We start from the raw sequence: 19209 nt of genomic DNA on the forward strand, positions 1-19209 counted from the left end.
GGAAGGGAGACAGCTTGTGGTAAGGAATATTTCACATGGGCCACAGGAAAGGGGGCCTGATGAGCTCCCCTTGGCTCACAACCAGACCTCTTCCATTGAGTTGCCCCATCCTCTATAGGGAGTGTGCCCCATTTCTGCTTCTCAGATTCATTTTTGGTCCATTGCTACTCTCTACACAATTTTTCTTTAAACACAATTCAGCTTCAGACATGCTATTACACCAAATCTTCCTCCTTCTGCCTTATTCAGTCCTATAAAATATTTTCTTCAGTATCCTTTTGCTTTTCTTCAAACCCATCCATTATGTGCTGACTTATCTTTGAGTCTCAGAGATTTGAGAGTACTTTGCTTCTCAGTATGGAGATAGCCTCCTGTCAACCTCCCTGGTTCAGAATGGAAGCCCACAGCCATGTAAACACAGGGGCACAAAATTCCTTTCTGTCCTAAAGTGACTTAATTGGATACGTGTTTCACTGCTCAGAATGTAGATGACAGTAGCATATGGTGGATGGGAGAGTAATAGGAGGTAGGGAGGAGTGTAAGATTATCCCCAAAATGTCACATACCTAACTCTTTGAAGTATTTATTACTTTACATGAGGTATAGACAGTTCTGGGTAAAAGGAGAGTTTCTGGTGTGCACAGAGATGGGCACAAAGATTGGAGAACCCTCTTGACTAGTCAGATTCAACACTCAGCCAGGTTGCTCAGAAACCAAGCTGAATGGTAAAGCAGGGTTTTGAAGGAAAGCAGTAGTTTCCTGGCAAATTGCTTCAGTCTGGATCAGTGGAGTTTAGCTCTACTTACCAATGCAGATGAGTCCTGTCCAGGTGTAAACCATGGATGAGGTCATAGCCATGAGGGAAACGTGTTTGGTTGTCATTGATTTTATAAGATCACAAAAGAGATACTGTAAGGCCTGCCTGACATCATCACTGGAAAATGGGAAGAAGGTGAGGGATGAGCTTATCTTTCATTGAAAGGAGAGAACACAGATGAGCTCATCTGAAGTTTTCACAGGAAGAGAGAGACAGAAAATATTTCTCCTTTCCTGGCATGCTTTTCTGCTTTTTGATGAGTTGAATAGCTGACACATACTGTGTCTAATAAAGAGATCACAGAAAAGAAAAAGGAAAATAAAAAGGCAAGGCAGTTGTCCTTGAAATTCTTCTTTCTCTGCCCCTCCCCATCATGATTTAGTAGCTGCAATAAAAGATGAGCAGTTTTGTAAGGTTTTATAATGTAAGTCATTTTAAATTGGCATTTCTGAATTTTTTTTAGCCAGCAATTCTGTTAACCAGAGAAGGGCTTTTCTTTACAGATGGCTAGAGAGGGTTTCGTCACCAGTGGCAAAAACAAAGGGAGGTTTTCTCCAGTGCTCTGGATCGGAGGGAAAGGTAGACAAGTTTGGCTATGTTCCAGATGGTGCTCTGGACCACAGGGTATTGGCCATTGACTAATCCAAGCTGCTATCAAGGGATTTTATTATCTGATATAATCCTGAGTTATCAGCGTCCTTAGGTTTTGTTCTGTATGCACAGATGTGTAGACTGCCCACTACAGAGCACTGGTCTTTACAGAACTTAGATAAAATGGGCATGAATTTAGCAAGAGAATCCAACTAACCTGCTCTGCTTTTCAGTAGACTAAAGGAAATGAAGTACACACGATCCTGGGGCCCCTGGGTGGCTCAGTCAGTTAAGCGTCAACTCTTGATTTCAGCTCAGTTCATAATCTCACAGTTCATGAGCTGAAGCCCTGCATTGGGCTCCACGCTGACAGCACAGAACCTGCTTGGGATTCTGTCTGTCCTCTCTACCCCTCCCCTGCTCACGTGCTCTCTCAAAATAAACAAACATAAAAAGTACAAATGATCCAAACTAGCCTGTCTCAAATTCTGAAAAAGCGATGCCCACATCTGTCCAAAGGAATGAGGGAAGGATGGGTGGTTGGACAGATAGCAGGATATAGCATAGCCTGGGTTAGTTGTTTCTGAGAAACACTGCAGCATCACATGGTTGTACTAGATGTGGGGTCACTTCTCTAGGATTCTGCAGTGGAACATGCAGAAAAAGCGAGGACGGCACCACTTGCTGCCTTAGTCTTCCAAGAAATCATCGACTCCACCTGAATCATTAGAAGAGGTAAATGACACACTAACAATGGCAAAAAATAGCTTTAGGAAATGGTATTGAAAACAAGAGAGTAGAAGGAAGCCACACAGCCTGGGAATGTTCTGAAAAGGAGTCTGAGCCCTGACCACCACCTTAGGCCCTACAATGTTTATACTAAAGGCACACCAACTAAACAGGATAGCAAGGTCAAAGAAATCCCAATTCCTCTCATTTTTGGTGCCAAATAATTAATAGTCACAATGTTCCCGAATCATCACAAATAGATTAAATTGGGTTAAAACTATTTTTTTCAGCTTTATCAAGGTATAATTTATATCACCCATTGTCAGTGTGCAATTCAGTGATTTTTTTTAGCAATTTTTTTTTACTTTTTTTTTTTTAACATTTTTTCATTTTTGAGAGACAGAGAAAAAGCGTGAGCAGGGGAGGGACAGAGAGAGAGGGAGAAACAGAATCTGAAGCAGGCTCCAGGCTCTGAGCTGTCAGCACAGAGCCCAATACAGGGCTTGAACCCCCAAGCCATGAGATAATGACCTGAGCCAAAGTCAGAACCTTAACCGACTGAGCCACCCAGGCGCCCCATTTTTAGCAAATTTTTAAGTTGTGTAACCATCACTCTGATCCAAGGTTATTGTTTTTTTTTTAAATATTATTTAAATTATTAAATTATTTAAAATTTTTAAAAATGATCCACATACTACACAATTCAGCCATTGACACTATATAATTCAATGGCTTTTAGTACCTTAAGTTGTACATCCATCACCTTGCTCAAGTTTAGAGCATTTTCATTATACTGAAAATAAAATCCATACCCTTTAACTATCACTCCCTAGTCCCCCCATTTCCTCTAGCTCTAAGCAAACACTGATGTATGTGTCCATCGATGTACCTATTCTGGGAATTTCATATCAATGGATCACACAATACATGGTCATTTGTTACTTTCACTTAGCATAACGTTTTCAAACGTCATCCACATTGTAACACATATGCTAAATTTTTTATGGTGGAATACTGTTCCATTGTATGAATATACCACATTTTATTCATCAGTTGATGGAAATTTGGGTTGTTTTTACTTTTTGTATGTTGTGAATAATGCTGTGTGAACATTCACATGCAGTGTGGAATTATGTTTTCCTTTCTCTTGGGAATAGATACCTAAAAGTGGGATAGCTGGTTTATGTGCCACATTTGGATTTAACTTTTTAAGAAATTACCAACTGTGTTCCAAAGTGGCCGAACCATTTTGCATTTCCACCAGCAATGCATGAGAGTTTCACTTTCTCCACATCCTCGCCAATGCTTGTTATTGTCCATTTTTTTTATTATAACCATGCTCATGAATGAGAATATTTCATTGTGATTTTAATTTCTATTTCTCTCATGATTAATGATGTCAAGTATCTTTTTGTGCTTACTAGTCATTTATATACCTTCTCTGTTGTAGTGATAACTTTGTCAAAACAACACAAATATATTATCTTACAGTTCTTTGGTCAAAGTCTAGTACAGTCTCACAAGGTAAAATCAAGATGTCAACAGGCTGCATTCATTTCTGAAAGCTCTAGGGGAGATTGCTTTTTGTTTTTTGCTCATTTAGATCGTTGGCAATACTTAATTCCTTGCTACCTAGGACTGTGGTTTCTATTTTGTTACTGGCTATGAACAGGGTGCCATTCCCAGATTCTGGAAGCTACTGCATTGCTTGGCATCTGGTCCTCTTCGTCCATCTTCAAAGCTAGAAATGGTGGACTGAGCCCTTCTCATGATGCCTCTCTCTGACACACTTCTCCCTCTTCTGATTTTAAGAGCTCATATGATAGACTGAGCCCACCTAAATACTCTAGAATAATTTCCCTATTTTAAAGTCAGCTGGTTAGCAACCTTAGTTTCCTTTTGCCACACAACATAACATGGACACCAATTCCAAGGATTAGGATGCAGACATCTTTGGGGGGTGGGGGGCATTATTCTGCCTAGCATACCCTGTCTGAAAGGCATAGATCATTTTCATCTAACTGTTGACATAGAAAAATGCATATAGATAGACCTTCTAATTTTTCCAGATAAGCCAAACCAAAACAGACACAGATCTCCATTTTTAACTAAGCTCAACTAACTCAAACTTTAAAAAAATTTATTTTGAGGCTAAACATGTCTGTGCTGTGAACATAGCCTGGAGTTTACCAGTACTGTCTGGTTTCTGTATTTTGTTTTCTGTATTCTCTGATCACATGTTACACCACATTTCCCAGTGTTGTCAGAGTATTATGCAAAGCATAATAATTTATTAGATTACACTAACTAAAACCATGTAGTAATTTGGATGAAAGAGAAGCATTTATTTTTTGCTATTACAAAAAAAGGAAACTATTGTAATAATGGAATAAATAGGATTCTAGGCAAAGTATTTGCCTCATTTCAAAATTTAGAAACAGATTTAACTATAAATCTGTGTCCTTATTATAAACAGAGGGGTTTTAAACAGATGCACACGTGAGTCTCTTGAAGACCTAAGACTCCTATGAATTTCTTACATGCAAATCAAGAACAGCAGTCCCCACTCCACCACCACTACCAGCTATAAATTCCCCGTACCTGAAATCCTAGCATTTACAAATTTATTCCTTTCTTTGGAAAACCAGAAGACTAGATAGCAAAGAAGTACAGCTTTTGCAGTGATGTCTTAGAAAAATAATAGGTGAAAGGAAAGTTTTCCAAAGGACCAGTGATGAGAAAGGGGACAGGGTAAGCAGAGTGGACTGAAAGATCAGATGCCAACCAGGAGGCAGGAGATGGAAGAGGAGGAGACCCCACATGAGAGACAGCAGGACAGGAAGGAGTTAAAAACTCCTGAGCTATAAAATGTGAAAGGTATTTGGAAGGAGAACCAGACTAAGGGGGAAAAAATCATGCTTTTCAGTATAACTATTATCTGTAACAAAGCAACTCTTGTTGAAATTGCCAGGTAGCCAGATCCTGAAAAGTTTCTGGCCGGCACGGGATGGTAACTGGTAATAGTCAGTATCCATCATTACTAATTTCAGATGTCTAAGATGTTGGTATTTATAAGGGCTTTTATGAGATCGCACTGATCGTGGTTAACTGTATTTAACTCACGAGTCTCAAATTCTTCGACCGGGAATTCTCACTTCAGACAGCTTTTGCAGATTTACCTCCAGTGGCCCGTGTGAGAAACCGGTGATACTTACAGAAGTGAGCATTTCTTATGGCATTGTTTGGATAGTCTTATTTATTACAAGACATCATCCATTGATTAAATCTGGGCTGAATACAGTTTGCTTTGTTTTAGATATTGAAAGTATGTGACATTTGTAACACCTCATTGCTGAATACTCTTTTCATTAGTGGGTGTCACTACCTTCTTCACCTTTCTCCTGAATTGAGATTTGGGGCCACTGGCTATCACAGCTGGCTTCCTGAACTGTACTGCAGGGGTCCCTGGCAAGTCAGCCTAGCATACGCAGTCTCATTTCTCTGCAAGTAGATGCTTTCTGGGGTCTCCAACAAGACCAATCCTGGGGTGACGTTTAAGCTCTCTGTGTCTGTCCAGATGCTGATGGCAGTTTCGGAAGAATCCATCGTATTTAAATTTCTTCTTTTTGTAATTATCCTGAAACCTTCACAGTTTTTCAAAATTGAAACAGTTGAGTTCCTTCTCACTAACAGATTTGATCCTTCTCTTTTTTCTTGTTCATCTCCTCTTTATTTTCTTTAAACTTGCTTTCTTCTTAGTTTACCAGAAGTTCCCAACACCGTCACAGCATTTCCTCCCATTTTGCAGATCTGATGCCGATAATCGCTAACATTTATTCAAACCTCATACTGTGCTAAGGAATCCTTCTAACAGCTTTACATACATTAATGTGTCTATTCTTCTCTGCAGTCATAGAAGTAGAAAACCAAGGTACAAAGGGATTAAATAACTTGCCTAATGTCACTCTTCAGTGATGGAGTCCAGACACCTGATGTGTGAGCTGCCCCTTCTCGTGCCCATGCCCACTGTAGACATCACTAGTTTATCATGCTTTTTTTTTTTTTTTTTTTTTTTTTGCTGCTCAGTCCTCATGCACGTTACCCAGAGTCCATACCTGAATGGTACCCTAGGAGGACTCTGCCAATCGCTAGTTCAGGCTTCAGAATCTCAAACCTATGTGCCGTTGACACATCCGTTCTGGAGCTCTCAGGTAGTCTCTAAACCCACTGCCCGCAGTTCCCATTTCTGTCACTGCCCTGTACCACAGTCATCTTCAACATGTCCCATTCTGCCTGGGAATGAACGCATATGCACATTTCCCAGCATAGATTGCCTCCAGCTACACAGTAAGAACCTCAAGTCTTTGAAGTATGATTCACTTTTGATGGCTCACAATAGTAAAGAACCATTTTCAAATGATGTTTGTGACTCATAAGGTTAGGAGAATTGAAAGAAGGACCCATTTGATTCATTCAATGAGTTAACAGATATTCACTAAGCCTGGATTAATTAGCCCTTGCTAACTACTGTAACAAAAAAAAAAAACAAAAAACGCAAATATATGATGGCTAAATATGATAGACTGTTTCTTGTTCACATAAAGTCTGAAATAAATCATTGCTCAGGATGGATTTCGAAGGTAGGGCCAAGAAGTGGTATTCTCGCATTCCATCAGCTAGAACTTGGTACCTTGCTCACACCTAACTGCAAAGAGGCTGAGAAGTGACCTAGCTGTGTGACTGAGAAGAAGAAAGGAGTTGGTTAGTAGTAAATCTGCCTCAGCCGGAGCTTCTAAAATGGAAGGCATCATGCTGTTAAAAACAAAGTTCCTATTAGCAGAGGCCTGGACTTGAGCCCTGAGAAAAAGTTACTCACAATGCTCTCTGTTCTTGGCTGCACTCAAAAAACAAACCTTCCATCTCCTCTGGCTCCTCTCTCAATCACCTTTATACTGGGCCAAAGATATTTTTCAGGCACATATGTTCAGATTTTTTCCCATTGGGTTTTGATTTTACCCAGAGCCACACGTGCGGGAAAGAGGCATGAGCCAGAACCTAGGCTACACCCAGGAATGTATTTCTGAGCATTTGCTCCTGGGGCTGCTCATTTATCCATACCTGTCTCTCCATTGCTCATCCTTCAGGGTAAGGACAGTGCCTGGGTGGCCGACCTCCTCTGCTGTAGAGGCATCACAAGGTAGCACACCATTGGATACCGACACACGGGTTTAGCTGTGCCTCACGTTCACCCTGTGACAAGGGCTGCCCTTGCTTATCGCTAGTGAGGCTCTATCTCCCCTCTTCCACATGACTTCTAACAGGAACCATAATCCAAAAGCTAAGGGGTATGAGATCTGAACTGAGCAAAAACGATTCCCTTCATGCTGCTGTTTCTAGGTCTGACTCTCTCAGACGGGCTTGATTCCTCATATTAGGCCCAGTAAATGGAAACACTTGCCTTTGTTTCCATTTCTTTGTTTCTCTTAGGCATGTATAACTAGGCTTAATCTCCTTCTCTCTCGCTCTTAGTCAGCTGTAAGAGAAATGCGTAGATTAAAGGAAAGCCTAATCTATAAACCCTATCGGTTTACATCAGTGAGCGTGAATTTACTCTGCTGGCTGATGCTGACTTGAAGAAGGGAAGAGCTGCCAGCAGCATGTGCCCACCAGCCTGACAGCCCAGGTACCCCTCACACTGCAGAGGCCCTGCCGTCACGGCCCAAGTCCTGTGGGACTTTTCTGTTTTGCCTACTGTGAAAGCCATTCTGAGTACAGCATGCCGTGACTTTTGTTTTTGAGCATCGTCTTAGCACAAACATTTAATTTATCATTTCACTCCCTCTGTGCATCTCTAGTCTTTTTTTTTTCGTCTTAATTAACTTCCATAATTAAAAGTCATACTCAGGGGCGCCTGGGTGGCTCAGTCAGTTGAGCGTCCAACTTCGGCTCAGGTCATGATCTTGCAGTTTGTGAGGTCGAGCCCTGTGTCGGGCTCTGTGCTGACAGCTTAGAGCCTGGAGCCTGCTTCGGATTCTGTGTCTCCTTCTCTCTACCCCTTCCCCGTTCATGCTCTGTCTGTCTCTGTCTCTCAAAGATGAATAAACATTAAAAAAATTTTTTTCAAGTCATACTCATTAACGTGAATATAATCAGACACAAACCTAGGCATGGCATCACTTTGCAGCACTCACTTATTAGGTGATCATCCAGATGATCCAGAATAGGTTTATGTTGTTGCTGCTGCTGCTGTTGGTGCTGCTGTTATTGTTGTTGTTAGCTGACCATTAAAATCAAGGTCCAACTTGAAATTTTCAAATAGGAACTAGCAAAGGTCTCTTAAAAGAAATCTTTCCAACTCACCAGAATCAGAGAAATCAGAGAAAAACCAGAAGAGTGTATTTGTTGATTTTCAAACCTGGCTGTGTATCAGAATTACCTACGAACTTGTTGAAAATGGAGATTATAGGGGCGCCTGGGGGGCGCAGTCGGTTAAGCGTCCGACTTCAGCCAGGTCACGATCTCGCAGTCCGTGAGTTCGAGCCCCGCGTCAGGCTCTGGGCTGATGGCTCAGAGCCTGGATCCTGTTTCCGATTCTGTGTCTCCCTCTCTCTGCCCCTCCCCCATTCATGCTCTGTCTCTCTCTGTCCCAAAAATAAATAAACGTTGAAAAAAATAAATAAATAAAATGGAGATTATAGCTTCCATTCCAGGACAGAAAACTTTATCAGAAGTCTGAACTCTGTCACTGGCAAAGCTTCTCCTGTATACTGGAATGGCATGGTTATGCACACTGGATGAATCTGTTTCCTTGGGAACCACGGTGGAGTAAATCAAAGGGCACCTAAAACCATCTCATGGTTGCCTTACTCTTGGGGTAGGGAGAAACTTTGTGTCCCAAGTCAAAGTCCTTGCCCTGTGTGCTGGTTTTAAACCACCTAAGATTCAAATTTAGTAGGTCTGGAATGGGACTCCGTAATATATACAAGCTTTTTCTAATAGATGTAAGAGGTTGATAAAGAAACATTATTTTCAGGGGCACCTGGGTGTCTCCGTTGGTTAACCATCTGAGTCTTAATTTTAGCTCAGGTCATGATCTCATAGTTCACGGGTTTGAGCCCCATGTGGAACTCTGTGCTGACAGTGCGGAGGCTGCTTGGGATTCTCTCTCTCTCCTTCTCTGTCTGCCTCTCCCCTGCTCAAGCTCTCTCTCTCTCTCTCAAAATAAATTGATAAACATTAAAAAGAAAAAAAAAGAGAAACAGTATTTTATAATTACAAATACTTGGGTAACATGATTTGTCTTAACAATGGATCGTGAAGGTAGTGAGAAATGTACAAGTAGCCTCTGCAAATGAGAGCACCTCTAGTGACAGGACAAAAGGCCATTACTTTTGAGCAAAAACTCAATATAATTAATTAAGGGCTGGATTTAATTCAGTGACATTTGAATTTTATAGCTATACACTTGCAGCTATAAAAAAAACTTTATTATTAAAATTCCTATAGGAAAAATAACTTAGTAATTGTGAGCCTGAAACTCTCTGGTCCCTTACCTACTTTTCTCCATTGGCACAGTTGTTTTTATTGCACAGTGGGGCAATTTGTATTATAGCAGGAAAATTATGTTTTTAATAAGTACCCAGGGAGTTCTGAGACAGCCAGTCCACAGACAAGGATTGGAGATTCCGTATAACAAGCACCAGACTTTAGGTCAAAAATCTAGGTTACCCCTACTACCTGCTGCTCTGTGATCTTGGGCAATCCGTGAAGCCTCTCTGAACCTCAATTCTTTGATTACATAAAACAAGTACTTTACCTGCCTCGGGGTTGTTACGAAAGCAAAAACAAATTCAGAATACACATAGCATACGAAACACACACATATATTCACTTACTAGATATTGATTGAGGACCTACCAATGTGCCCGGATTAGGCAGTAGGAATAAAGAAGAGAACAAGAGTGATGTGATCCCTGCTTTTATGGAGGTTACTTGGTGAGGGATGGGGACAGAGAATACACAAATAAATCATAAATTCGGATATTTCTTTGCTTATGAAGTTGGTGGTAAGAGACATAATGACTGGCCAGGGATAAAGGAATGCCTGATTTAGATGGGATGGTTAGGAAAGGTCCCAGTAGGAGATATTATTTGCACCTGAGGAACAACTGGAGAAGACAGCCATGCAGAAGTCTGTACCTAGAGGCTGTCAGGAAAAGGGAAGAGCCCTGGTACATGAGCCGATGTTTTAGGAAGAGAAAGGAGGTCAGTGTGGCCAGAGCAGTGATTGATGGGGAGTGTGGCTCCAGTGAGGTAGGAGAGGTTGACAGTTGGGCCTGAACCCATAGAGGACACGGTTGGTTGTGAAAAGGAGTTTGAAATTTTGTTCTACACACACTGATAAAGCACTGGATAATTTAAACTGAAGAGTTACATAATCGGATTCATGTTTAAGAAAGATCACTGTAGCTGTCACAAGAGGAGACTATAGTGACAGGTGGAAGTGAGATCAGTTAGGCTGTGCTGCAGTCCAGCCAGAGAAGGTGACAACATTAGATTATAGCGACAGAGGGGCGGGAGTTAGAGCAGGGAGCTTTCTGCAGGTAGGGAGGTAAGGAAAATACGCTGGGATTTATTCACTGTCATTCCAGATTATTCCCCTATTATCACCCTGTGTTATTCTTGGAAACCATCATAGTTCAAAGTCACTCATCTCCACTTCAGGTCTTACACAGTCTCGTATATATGGAGTACATACAGGTGAGATAAGGAAAAAGACCCCTAAACAGTCAAAATAAGGATGGAAAGCCTATGCACGTATTCAGACCTCACTCAAGCTTCTGCCTTGGAACATAGTTTTAATGAGCTTAACAACCTATACCTAGAGCACAGTTAAAAGGGAAGAGGAGAAGAAAGAGGACAGCTTGTAACAGGAGGCTGTGTGACAGTGCAGGCAGGAATGATGGATAAATAGATGAGGGAGAAAACATAAAGTATAAAAAGCAAGTTAAATGGCATTGTTGAGTTAGGGGTTTCTTCACAGTTAATGAAGGTACAGAAGAGGGAACAACCTTGTAGTGTCCTGCCTATTAAATGGTTAAAACAAAACTAAATCCATTTGGCTTACAAAGAAGTAAGCTTAGGGTACATAAAAAATGATATCATGTGGACTCTTATTTCCCCGAGGTGCTTAATAAATGGTTCTTTTAATTGTATCTTGTGGCCGTGTACACAAAGTGCTGGATTTTTAGCCCCAGCTGATAAAGGCCCATTAAAATGTCACGTACACAGAACCTCTACTTCCGGGAAGGTGGCGCACATGCACTTGTCCCCATTCTTCTTGTTAAATACAATTAAAATCCATGGCGACTGTACATAAAACAAACTGAAGACTCAAAGGTGGAGAGGAAAAAGCAGACTGGCTAGAGACCTTGGGGACTGTGGTACTACACAGTTGTTACCTCCTTGGGTTCTCTTTTTGCCTCCTAACTCCCAAACTCAGAGCTGAAGAAGCCAGCCATCCGCAGATGCAATGGGAACACGAAAAAAATGCCTCAACTGAAGACCTCTCTCTCTAGCCAGAGGACCGGGAAAGGGGGTGGCAGAAAACTTTTGGGAAGCTCTACTTCAAAACAAAAAACCATGATTCATTGCCACCCACACCAGCAAAGGCTGAGTGGGGAACCTAGACTTCACCTCATCTGATGTGAAGTGATTGTTCCTCAGTACCCCCATGGATGTGGTGTCAGAAAAGACAAATTTCATCCCCACAGGGTGAAAAGCAGGGTAGAAAGCACATTGGGAACCTGGAATTCTACCCTCACCTTGTGACACCTTCTTTACCCTTTACTCTGGGGTGGTGTTACAGAAGGCCTCTTGGAGAGTCAGGACTTTCACCTACTACCCAACAGCACTAAGGCCCCTCCCACAGTGGAGCCAGTAGAGACCACGTGGGGAGCCAGAAGTCCCACCACTGCTCTGCTCGGCAGTAATGAGGAGTCCCCCATTTGAGTGACAAAGGAGGCAGCTGGAGAATCTGGACCTCTATTTCCATTGGGTAGTAATAAGGTGGCCCTTCCCTGCTCCCCCACCTTCGTGGTTGCAGAGAAAGCCAACTAAAACAGTAGGCTTAAATAAGATCCAGATTTGCATAACGTAATATGAAAATGTCCAAGTATCAATTAAAAATCACTCCTCACACCCCAAACCCACTATCACCACTCTTATTCTGCATTCTTATTCAGTTCTAGCATTCTTACTCAGGGCTGGAAGCTATCCAGTGAAATAATGCAAGAAAAGGAAATGAAAGGCATACAGATCAGAAAGGAAGAAATAACACTATTTGCAGACAAAATGATCACCTACTTAGAAAATTATAAGAAATCTACCCACAACAAGTCCTGGAACTAACATGTAAGTTTAACAAGGTTACAGTATATACAAAAATCAGCAGTATATCTTTGTACTGTCAGTGAACAGTGAAATTGAAAATACAATGTAATTTACCATCCCTCAAAAAAAATCAAAATAATTAGGTATAAATCTAACAAAATGTATATAGAACGTGTGTGTCAGAAACCATAAAACACTGATGGAAGAAGTTAAAAGAGATCTAAATAAATAGACATACAGTGTTCGTGTATTCGAAGATTCAACATAGAATGTCAATTCTCCCCAGATTGATACAGTAGTTTAACATAAATACTGTCACAATACCAGTAAGAGAAAGTCTTCGCAAACCATGTATCTGACAGAGGACTAATATCTAGAATGTAAAGAACTTGCAAAACTCAACAGAAAATAATATTCCAGTTAGACACTGCTCAAATGACACGAAGAGGGGCGCCTGGGTGGCGCAGTCGGTTGGGCCTCCGACTTCAGCCAGGTCACGATCTCGCGGTCCGTGAGTTCGAGCCCCGCGTCAGGCTCTGGGCTGATGGCTCAGAGCCTGGAGCCTGTTTCCGATTCTGTGTCTCCCTCTCTCTCTGCTCCTCCCCCGTTCATGCTCTGTCTCTCTCTCTGTCCCAAAAATAAATAAAAAACGTTGAAAAAAAGAAAAAAAAAAGAAAAAAAAATGACACGAAGAGACATTTTACCAAAGAGGATATAAAGACAGCAAGAAAGCACGTGAAAAAATACTCAACATCAGTAGCATCAGGGAAATGGGAACTCAAACCACAATGAGATATCACTGCACACCTATCAGAATGGCTAAAATTAAAACTAATGGCAACACCAAATGCTGGCAAGGATGGAGGGAAACTGGATCACTCATACGTTACCGATGGGAATGTGAAATGATATAGCCACTCTGGAAAACAGTTCAGCAGTTTCTTTAAAAACTAAACATGCAACTACCGTATGCCCTAGCAATGGCACTCCTGGGCGTTTATCCCAGATGAATGAAGACTTATGTTCGCACAAAGACTTGTACAGAAATATTTATAGCAGCTTTATTTAAATAGACACATCAGGAAACAACCCAGATGTCCTTCAACAAGTGAAGCAAGCACACAACCATGGTACCATTAGAGACCCCATATAATCTCCAAAGAATTATTCTGAGTGGAAAAAAAATTTTTTTCTTAAATTAGAGTACTATAGGATTCCATTTTTATAATGTTCTTGAAATGACAAAATTTTAGAAATGGAAAAGAGATTAAGAGTTACCAAAGGATTAAGGCAGGGCTGGGGCAGCATTTGGGCTCCTTTAGTGATGGGAATGTTCTTTAGCTTAACTTATCAATGTCAATGTCCTAGTTATGATACTATAGTTTTATAAGATGTTACTATTGGGGGAATCTAGGTAAAGAGTACACAAGATTGTGTTATCTCTTACAACTGCATGTGAATGTATAATTATCTCAAAGTAAAAAAACTGATTGAAAACAAGAGGCCCTTGGGGCACCTGGGTGGCTCAGTCAGTTAAGCTTCTGACTTTTGACTTTGGCTCAGGTCATGATCTCATAATTCGTGCGATCATGCCCCACATCAGGCTCTGTGCTGACAATGCAGAGTCTACTTGGGATTCTCTCTCTGCCCCTCCCCTACTTGTGCACACGCTGTCTTTCTCTCTCTCAAAATAAATAAATAAACATTTTTTAAAGCATAAAAAATAATAAGCCTTTAAAGTAGAATATATACTATCATTTATTAATTTAACGATAAAATGCACAAATCACAAATCATCCCAGCTTGTTAGATACTATTCTCCATCTTCAGATTCTTCAATCTTTGTTCTTTTTCTGACAGTTCTATGGTGGGCGAGCAGGTGGGTGGATGGCTGCTATATTGTGCAGTTACAATTTTTTCAAAGGAAAACGTGGTTAGTGGGAAAAGCCTGGGTATGCTAGTTATTCACTGTGGGTCGTCCCATGTTTCAAGTGAATGACCCAAGCCCATAGCCACCATTTAGTAAAATCTCACATTCCTTCCCACTTTCAGGAAAGCCACTAGTGAAGACATCACGAGTGACTGTGATCAACACGGAGGAGCCTGCAATCACAGCTGATGTAGGAAGCACCATCAAAACAGTGCAAGGAGTGAATGTGACCATTAACTGCCAAGTTGCAGGTGAGAAATATATTCATGTGTTAGTTCATCTGTTCAAATATTAATGAAGCCTTGTGCTAGGTCAGGGGATACAAAGATAAATACAGATTCTATTCTCAGGGACTCAGGGCTAGTAGGAAAGCTAAGGAAAGAACCTCAGTCACCCTGAAAATGGAAAAGGCCACAGAAGTTTAGAGGAGGAAAGATGAATTCTGGCTGGGGTGAGGTGGTTTCTTATTTCAGCCTTGCACACTGATAGAATGTGAACATGCAAAGATGGGGGCAAAGAGTGTTCCAAGTGAACAAAAGAGTGTGAAAAATTCATGGAAGTAAGAAAGCCCCGAGATAGAAGCAAACCGTGTGTGCTTTGGTCTGGCTGGAGCCCAGAGTACAGAAATGGTGTGGAGGGGCTTAAACTTTAGGAAGGTGGGTTGTAACTATGCCATGGGAGACCTTAAATGCTTGGCCAAGGAGTTCAGAAAAAGGTGGGTGGAAAGTGACATTAAGGAGCCATACTTCCAGAAGACGAAGCCAACAGCAGTACATAAAATGGATTGAAGATAGGAAATACTGGAACAGAGAGGCCCGTTAAGAAGCTGTCATAGTAGTTGGGGCACCTGGCTGGCTCAGTCAATAGAGCATGTGACTCTATTTCAAGGCTGTGAGTTCGAGCCCCACGTTGGGTGGAGAGATTACTTAAAAATAAAATCTTAAAAAAAAATTCTGTCAGAGTAGTTTAGAGAAGAGGTAATGGGGGCCTGAACTCAGGGCACTGGTGATAGAAAGGTAAAGGGTAGAGGAACATGAGAGAGATGGCAGAGGTAAGACCAACAGGAATCTGGAGCTTACTCTCATCAAAAGTGGGTAGGAGTCATTGATGAAAACATCCGGTGCTGTTAGGAGTGGTGATACAGGAATTGCCCTCCAGTTGGCCTTGCAAACGCAGAGGCCTATAGGGAACAGAAAGTCAGAGGAAAGTGGAGGAGTGGTAGACAGTAGGGGGTGGTAGTATGCTCTTTATAAAGATACTTACCTCCGGTTAAAAAACAACAGGGGTGCCTGTGGCTCAGTCAGTTAAGTGCCCAACTCTTAATTTTGGCTCAGGTCATGATCTCATGGTTTATAAGTTCAAGCCCCTCATTGGGCTCTGCACTGACAGTGTGGAGCCTGCTTTGGATTCTCTCTCTCCCTGCCCCTCCCCTGCTCGCTCGCTCTCTCTCTCTCTCTCTCAATAAATAAACCTAAAAAAAAAAAAAAAAAAAAAGTCCTACAAAACCCAGATGCTGATCCTCCCTTCCTGTGGACCACTACTTGGTGACATCTACCCTAAGGGTTTTCACTGCCACAATGCAGAGAAATGCATTGTACCAGGGCCCAGCTACAGCCCCCTGCTTGTTGTCCTCAGTGGCTGTACCCTGCTGTGGCACACCCAAACCCAGGTTACCCAGTCATGCTCAGTGTACACACTGGACAGGCATTGGCACCCTGTCCTGGGGCTTTCTTGATCTCCAATCTCTACCCCATTACCAGAGGCTTTACCTCCACTTAGGATTTATGAGCCAGATAGCCCATTTCCATTTTTTTAATATAATTTATTGACAAATTGGTTTCCATACAATAACTGCCCTCCTCAATGCCCATCACCCACTTTCCCCTCTCCCCCACCCCCCATCAACCGTCAGTTTGTCCTCAGTATCCAAGAGTTTCTTATGGTTTGCCTCCCTCCCTCTCTGTAACTTTTTTTTTCCCTTCTCCTCCTCCCATGATCTTCTTTTCAGTTTCTCAAGATCCACCTATGAGTGAAAACATACGGTATCTGTCTTTCTCTGCCTGACTTATTTCACTTAGCATAATACCTTCCAGTCCCATCCATGTTGCTGCGAATGGCCAGATTTCATTCTTTCTCATTGCCAAGTAGTATTCCATTATATATATAAACCACATCTTCTTTATCCATTTGTCAGTTGATGGACATTTAGGCTCTTCCCATAATTTGGCTAGTGTTGAAAGTGCTGCTATATAACTCTCAACAATAGCCAAATTATGGAAAGAGCCTAAATGACCATCAACTGATGAATGGAAAAGGAAATTTTGATTTACATACACAATGGAGTACTACGTGGCAATGAGAAAGAATGAAATGTAGCCCTTTGTAGCAACGTGGATGGAACTGGAGAGTGTGATGCTAAGTGAAATAAGCCATACAGAGAAAGACAGATACCATATGTTTTCACTCTTGTGTGGATCCTGAGACACTTAACAGAAACCCATGGGAGAGGGGAAGGAAAAAAAAAAAAAGAGGTTAGAGAGGGACGGAGCCAAAGCATAAGAGACTCTTAAAAACTGAGAACAAACTGAGGGTTGATGAGGGGTGGGAGGGAGGGGAGGGTGGGTGATGGGTATTGAAGAGGGCATCTTTTGGGATGAGCACTGGGTGTTGTATGGAAACCAGTTTGACAATAAATTTCATATATTGAAAAAAAAAGTGCTGCTATATAAACATTGGGGTACAAGTGCCCCTATGCATCAGCACTCCTGTATCCCTTGGGTAAATTCCTAGCAGTGCTATTATTGGGTCACAGGGTAGATCTGTTTTTAATATTTTGAGGAACCTGCACAGTTTTCCAGAGCGGCTGCACCAGTTTGCATTCCCACCAACAGTGCAAGAGCAGATAACCCATTTTCAAATAGGTAGGAGGAAGATCTTACTCTAAAGCATTTTGTTTCCAAACAGTGGACAGGCTGGTTTTCTCTGAAATATTCTGGTAGCTCCAGGAAATCAGAAATATAAATCTCTGTCATCCTACATTAGCTTCTTTTTGTAAAGCTTCCCTTGGCCTGCATGTCCAACCTCATCAGCGAAACCTTCCACAGCCACACCCCTTCAGGCCCTGTAGTCCCAGATGAAGAGTCAGATAAAACCTCTGACAGGGCTGCCCTTCGTACAGGGACTGCTGGTGCAGGTAAGGCCTTCTGTGCAGAACCATCATTCCTCACCTGGTCACTGAGAACACATGCCTCAGCGACAGAGCACTGACCGGAGATAAAATGGACCATGCCAGCTCTCTTCTTGATGGGTGAGGTTGGTAGGAGTAGAAGAATGGGGATCAAGGACAGCGCAACAAGGAAGTGGGCACTTAAAGGCGACTGAGAGAACCAGAATCCAGGCAAGGAAGTATTCACCACGGGGAACCGGGGGCCCTGAAACCAGCTTTGGCCAATTCTTCCATGCCACCTGGTGCCCTGTCTCCCTGACTACATCCAGAGACTCACTCTTGGTGACCTTATCATGAGATCTCAGGTCGTGCCCAGTTTTTGCCTGGCTGGGCACATTACAGTCTTTATTTTTATTTTTATTCATAGAACCATTTGTGTTAATCGTGGTTAACCAAAATGAACCTGTGTATCTCTGTCATTATGCCTTTTGTTAAATAAGTTATTTATTCAGAGTGGTGGGAAAAAGACTACTTTTGATTACACAGTTGGTCTGTGAATTTGCTGGACAAAGAAATTACCCTTAAGCTGAGTCTCCGGTCAAAAGTGTTGTGACACTCAAGGGCATTAGGAATGACTTTTACTTTACTAATAAAAGTGGCTCTGTGGCTTTCTTAGGGTATAATTTATTGGCTATTTTATAGTCTATATTCAGAATATGACATAATTTATGTAGATTAAATTCTGTCCTTACATGTTAGAGTTGTTAGCCATTTCTCATTAAATAACTTTTTGTACATATATGCGTTCAATTTGTAAGATGCAGCCTCACAAATTCTTCCCAACGCTTAAACATAAAAAATATTAAGCAGTGAGTATGATGAGCATTCTTCTTGAAAAGTGATCCAAACCACTGTACTACTCACACACTTTTTCTCTATTTGAGTTCAAAAAACTTGGTAGGAGATAAAGGGTTAGGGGAGGAGGGAGTGTTTCAGTCATTTGGGACTAGCATGTACAAAGGTCCTGAGGTAGAAAGAACAGGCTTCATCTAAAGGAGTAGAATATGGCTGGTATGGCTCTAGTACAGACAGCAGAGAAGAAAGTAGCATGACATGTGGCTGGAGGGTGGGGGGCAGCAGGCAGGGGCTAGCTCTTACATGCTCTCATAGATTATGGTACAATTTGGGATTTTATCCTAAGAGCAAAGGAGGCTTTGGAAGAGCTTAGTGGGTAAAATCGTCAGGACTAGTGATATAGAAATAAACAGTTGAGGAATCAGTGATGGGCAGGATATTCATTAGGATAGTCCAGACTCTGATAAGAAGTAGACCCCCAAATGTATAACGGGTCAAACACGATAGAAGCTTATCGTTGTTTAGCTAAGAGTCCAAAAAGCGGCTGCCCCACATAGTCATTCAGGGTCGTGGGATGCTGGCGGCTCTGTTATTTTCAACATATGCCTTCCAAGGTGTCCCCAGGGGTTATCTCTAACCTGTCAACCAGAACAGGGGAAAAACAAAACGTGGAAGGTGGTTGAGAAGGCTTTTGAGGGCCACACCTAGAACCAGCACGCATTGGCACTT

General features: G+C 41.8%; 1 protein-coding gene across 10 annotated transcripts in view; it reads left to right on the plus strand.

The window, feature by feature from the left end:
• ADAMTSL1 (ADAMTS like 1) overlaps positions 1–19209 on the plus strand; it is an 884660-nt gene that overhangs the window by 785742 nt on the left and 79709 nt on the right. For all 10 annotated transcript variants that reach the window (XM_045467757.1, XM_045467758.1, XM_045467756.1 and 7 more), the window contains one exon: positions 14582–14710. In XM_045467757.1, the coding sequence (XP_045323713.1) occupies positions 14582–14710 (129 nt within the window). The remainder of the gene's footprint in view (positions 1–14581; positions 14711–19209) is intronic.

The sequence above is a fragment of the Leopardus geoffroyi genome, chromosome D4, assembly GCF_018350155.1.
Source record: "Leopardus geoffroyi isolate Oge1 chromosome D4, O.geoffroyi_Oge1_pat1.0, whole genome shotgun sequence".
In the NCBI taxonomy this organism is placed as follows: Eukaryota; Metazoa; Chordata; class Mammalia; order Carnivora; family Felidae; genus Leopardus; species Leopardus geoffroyi.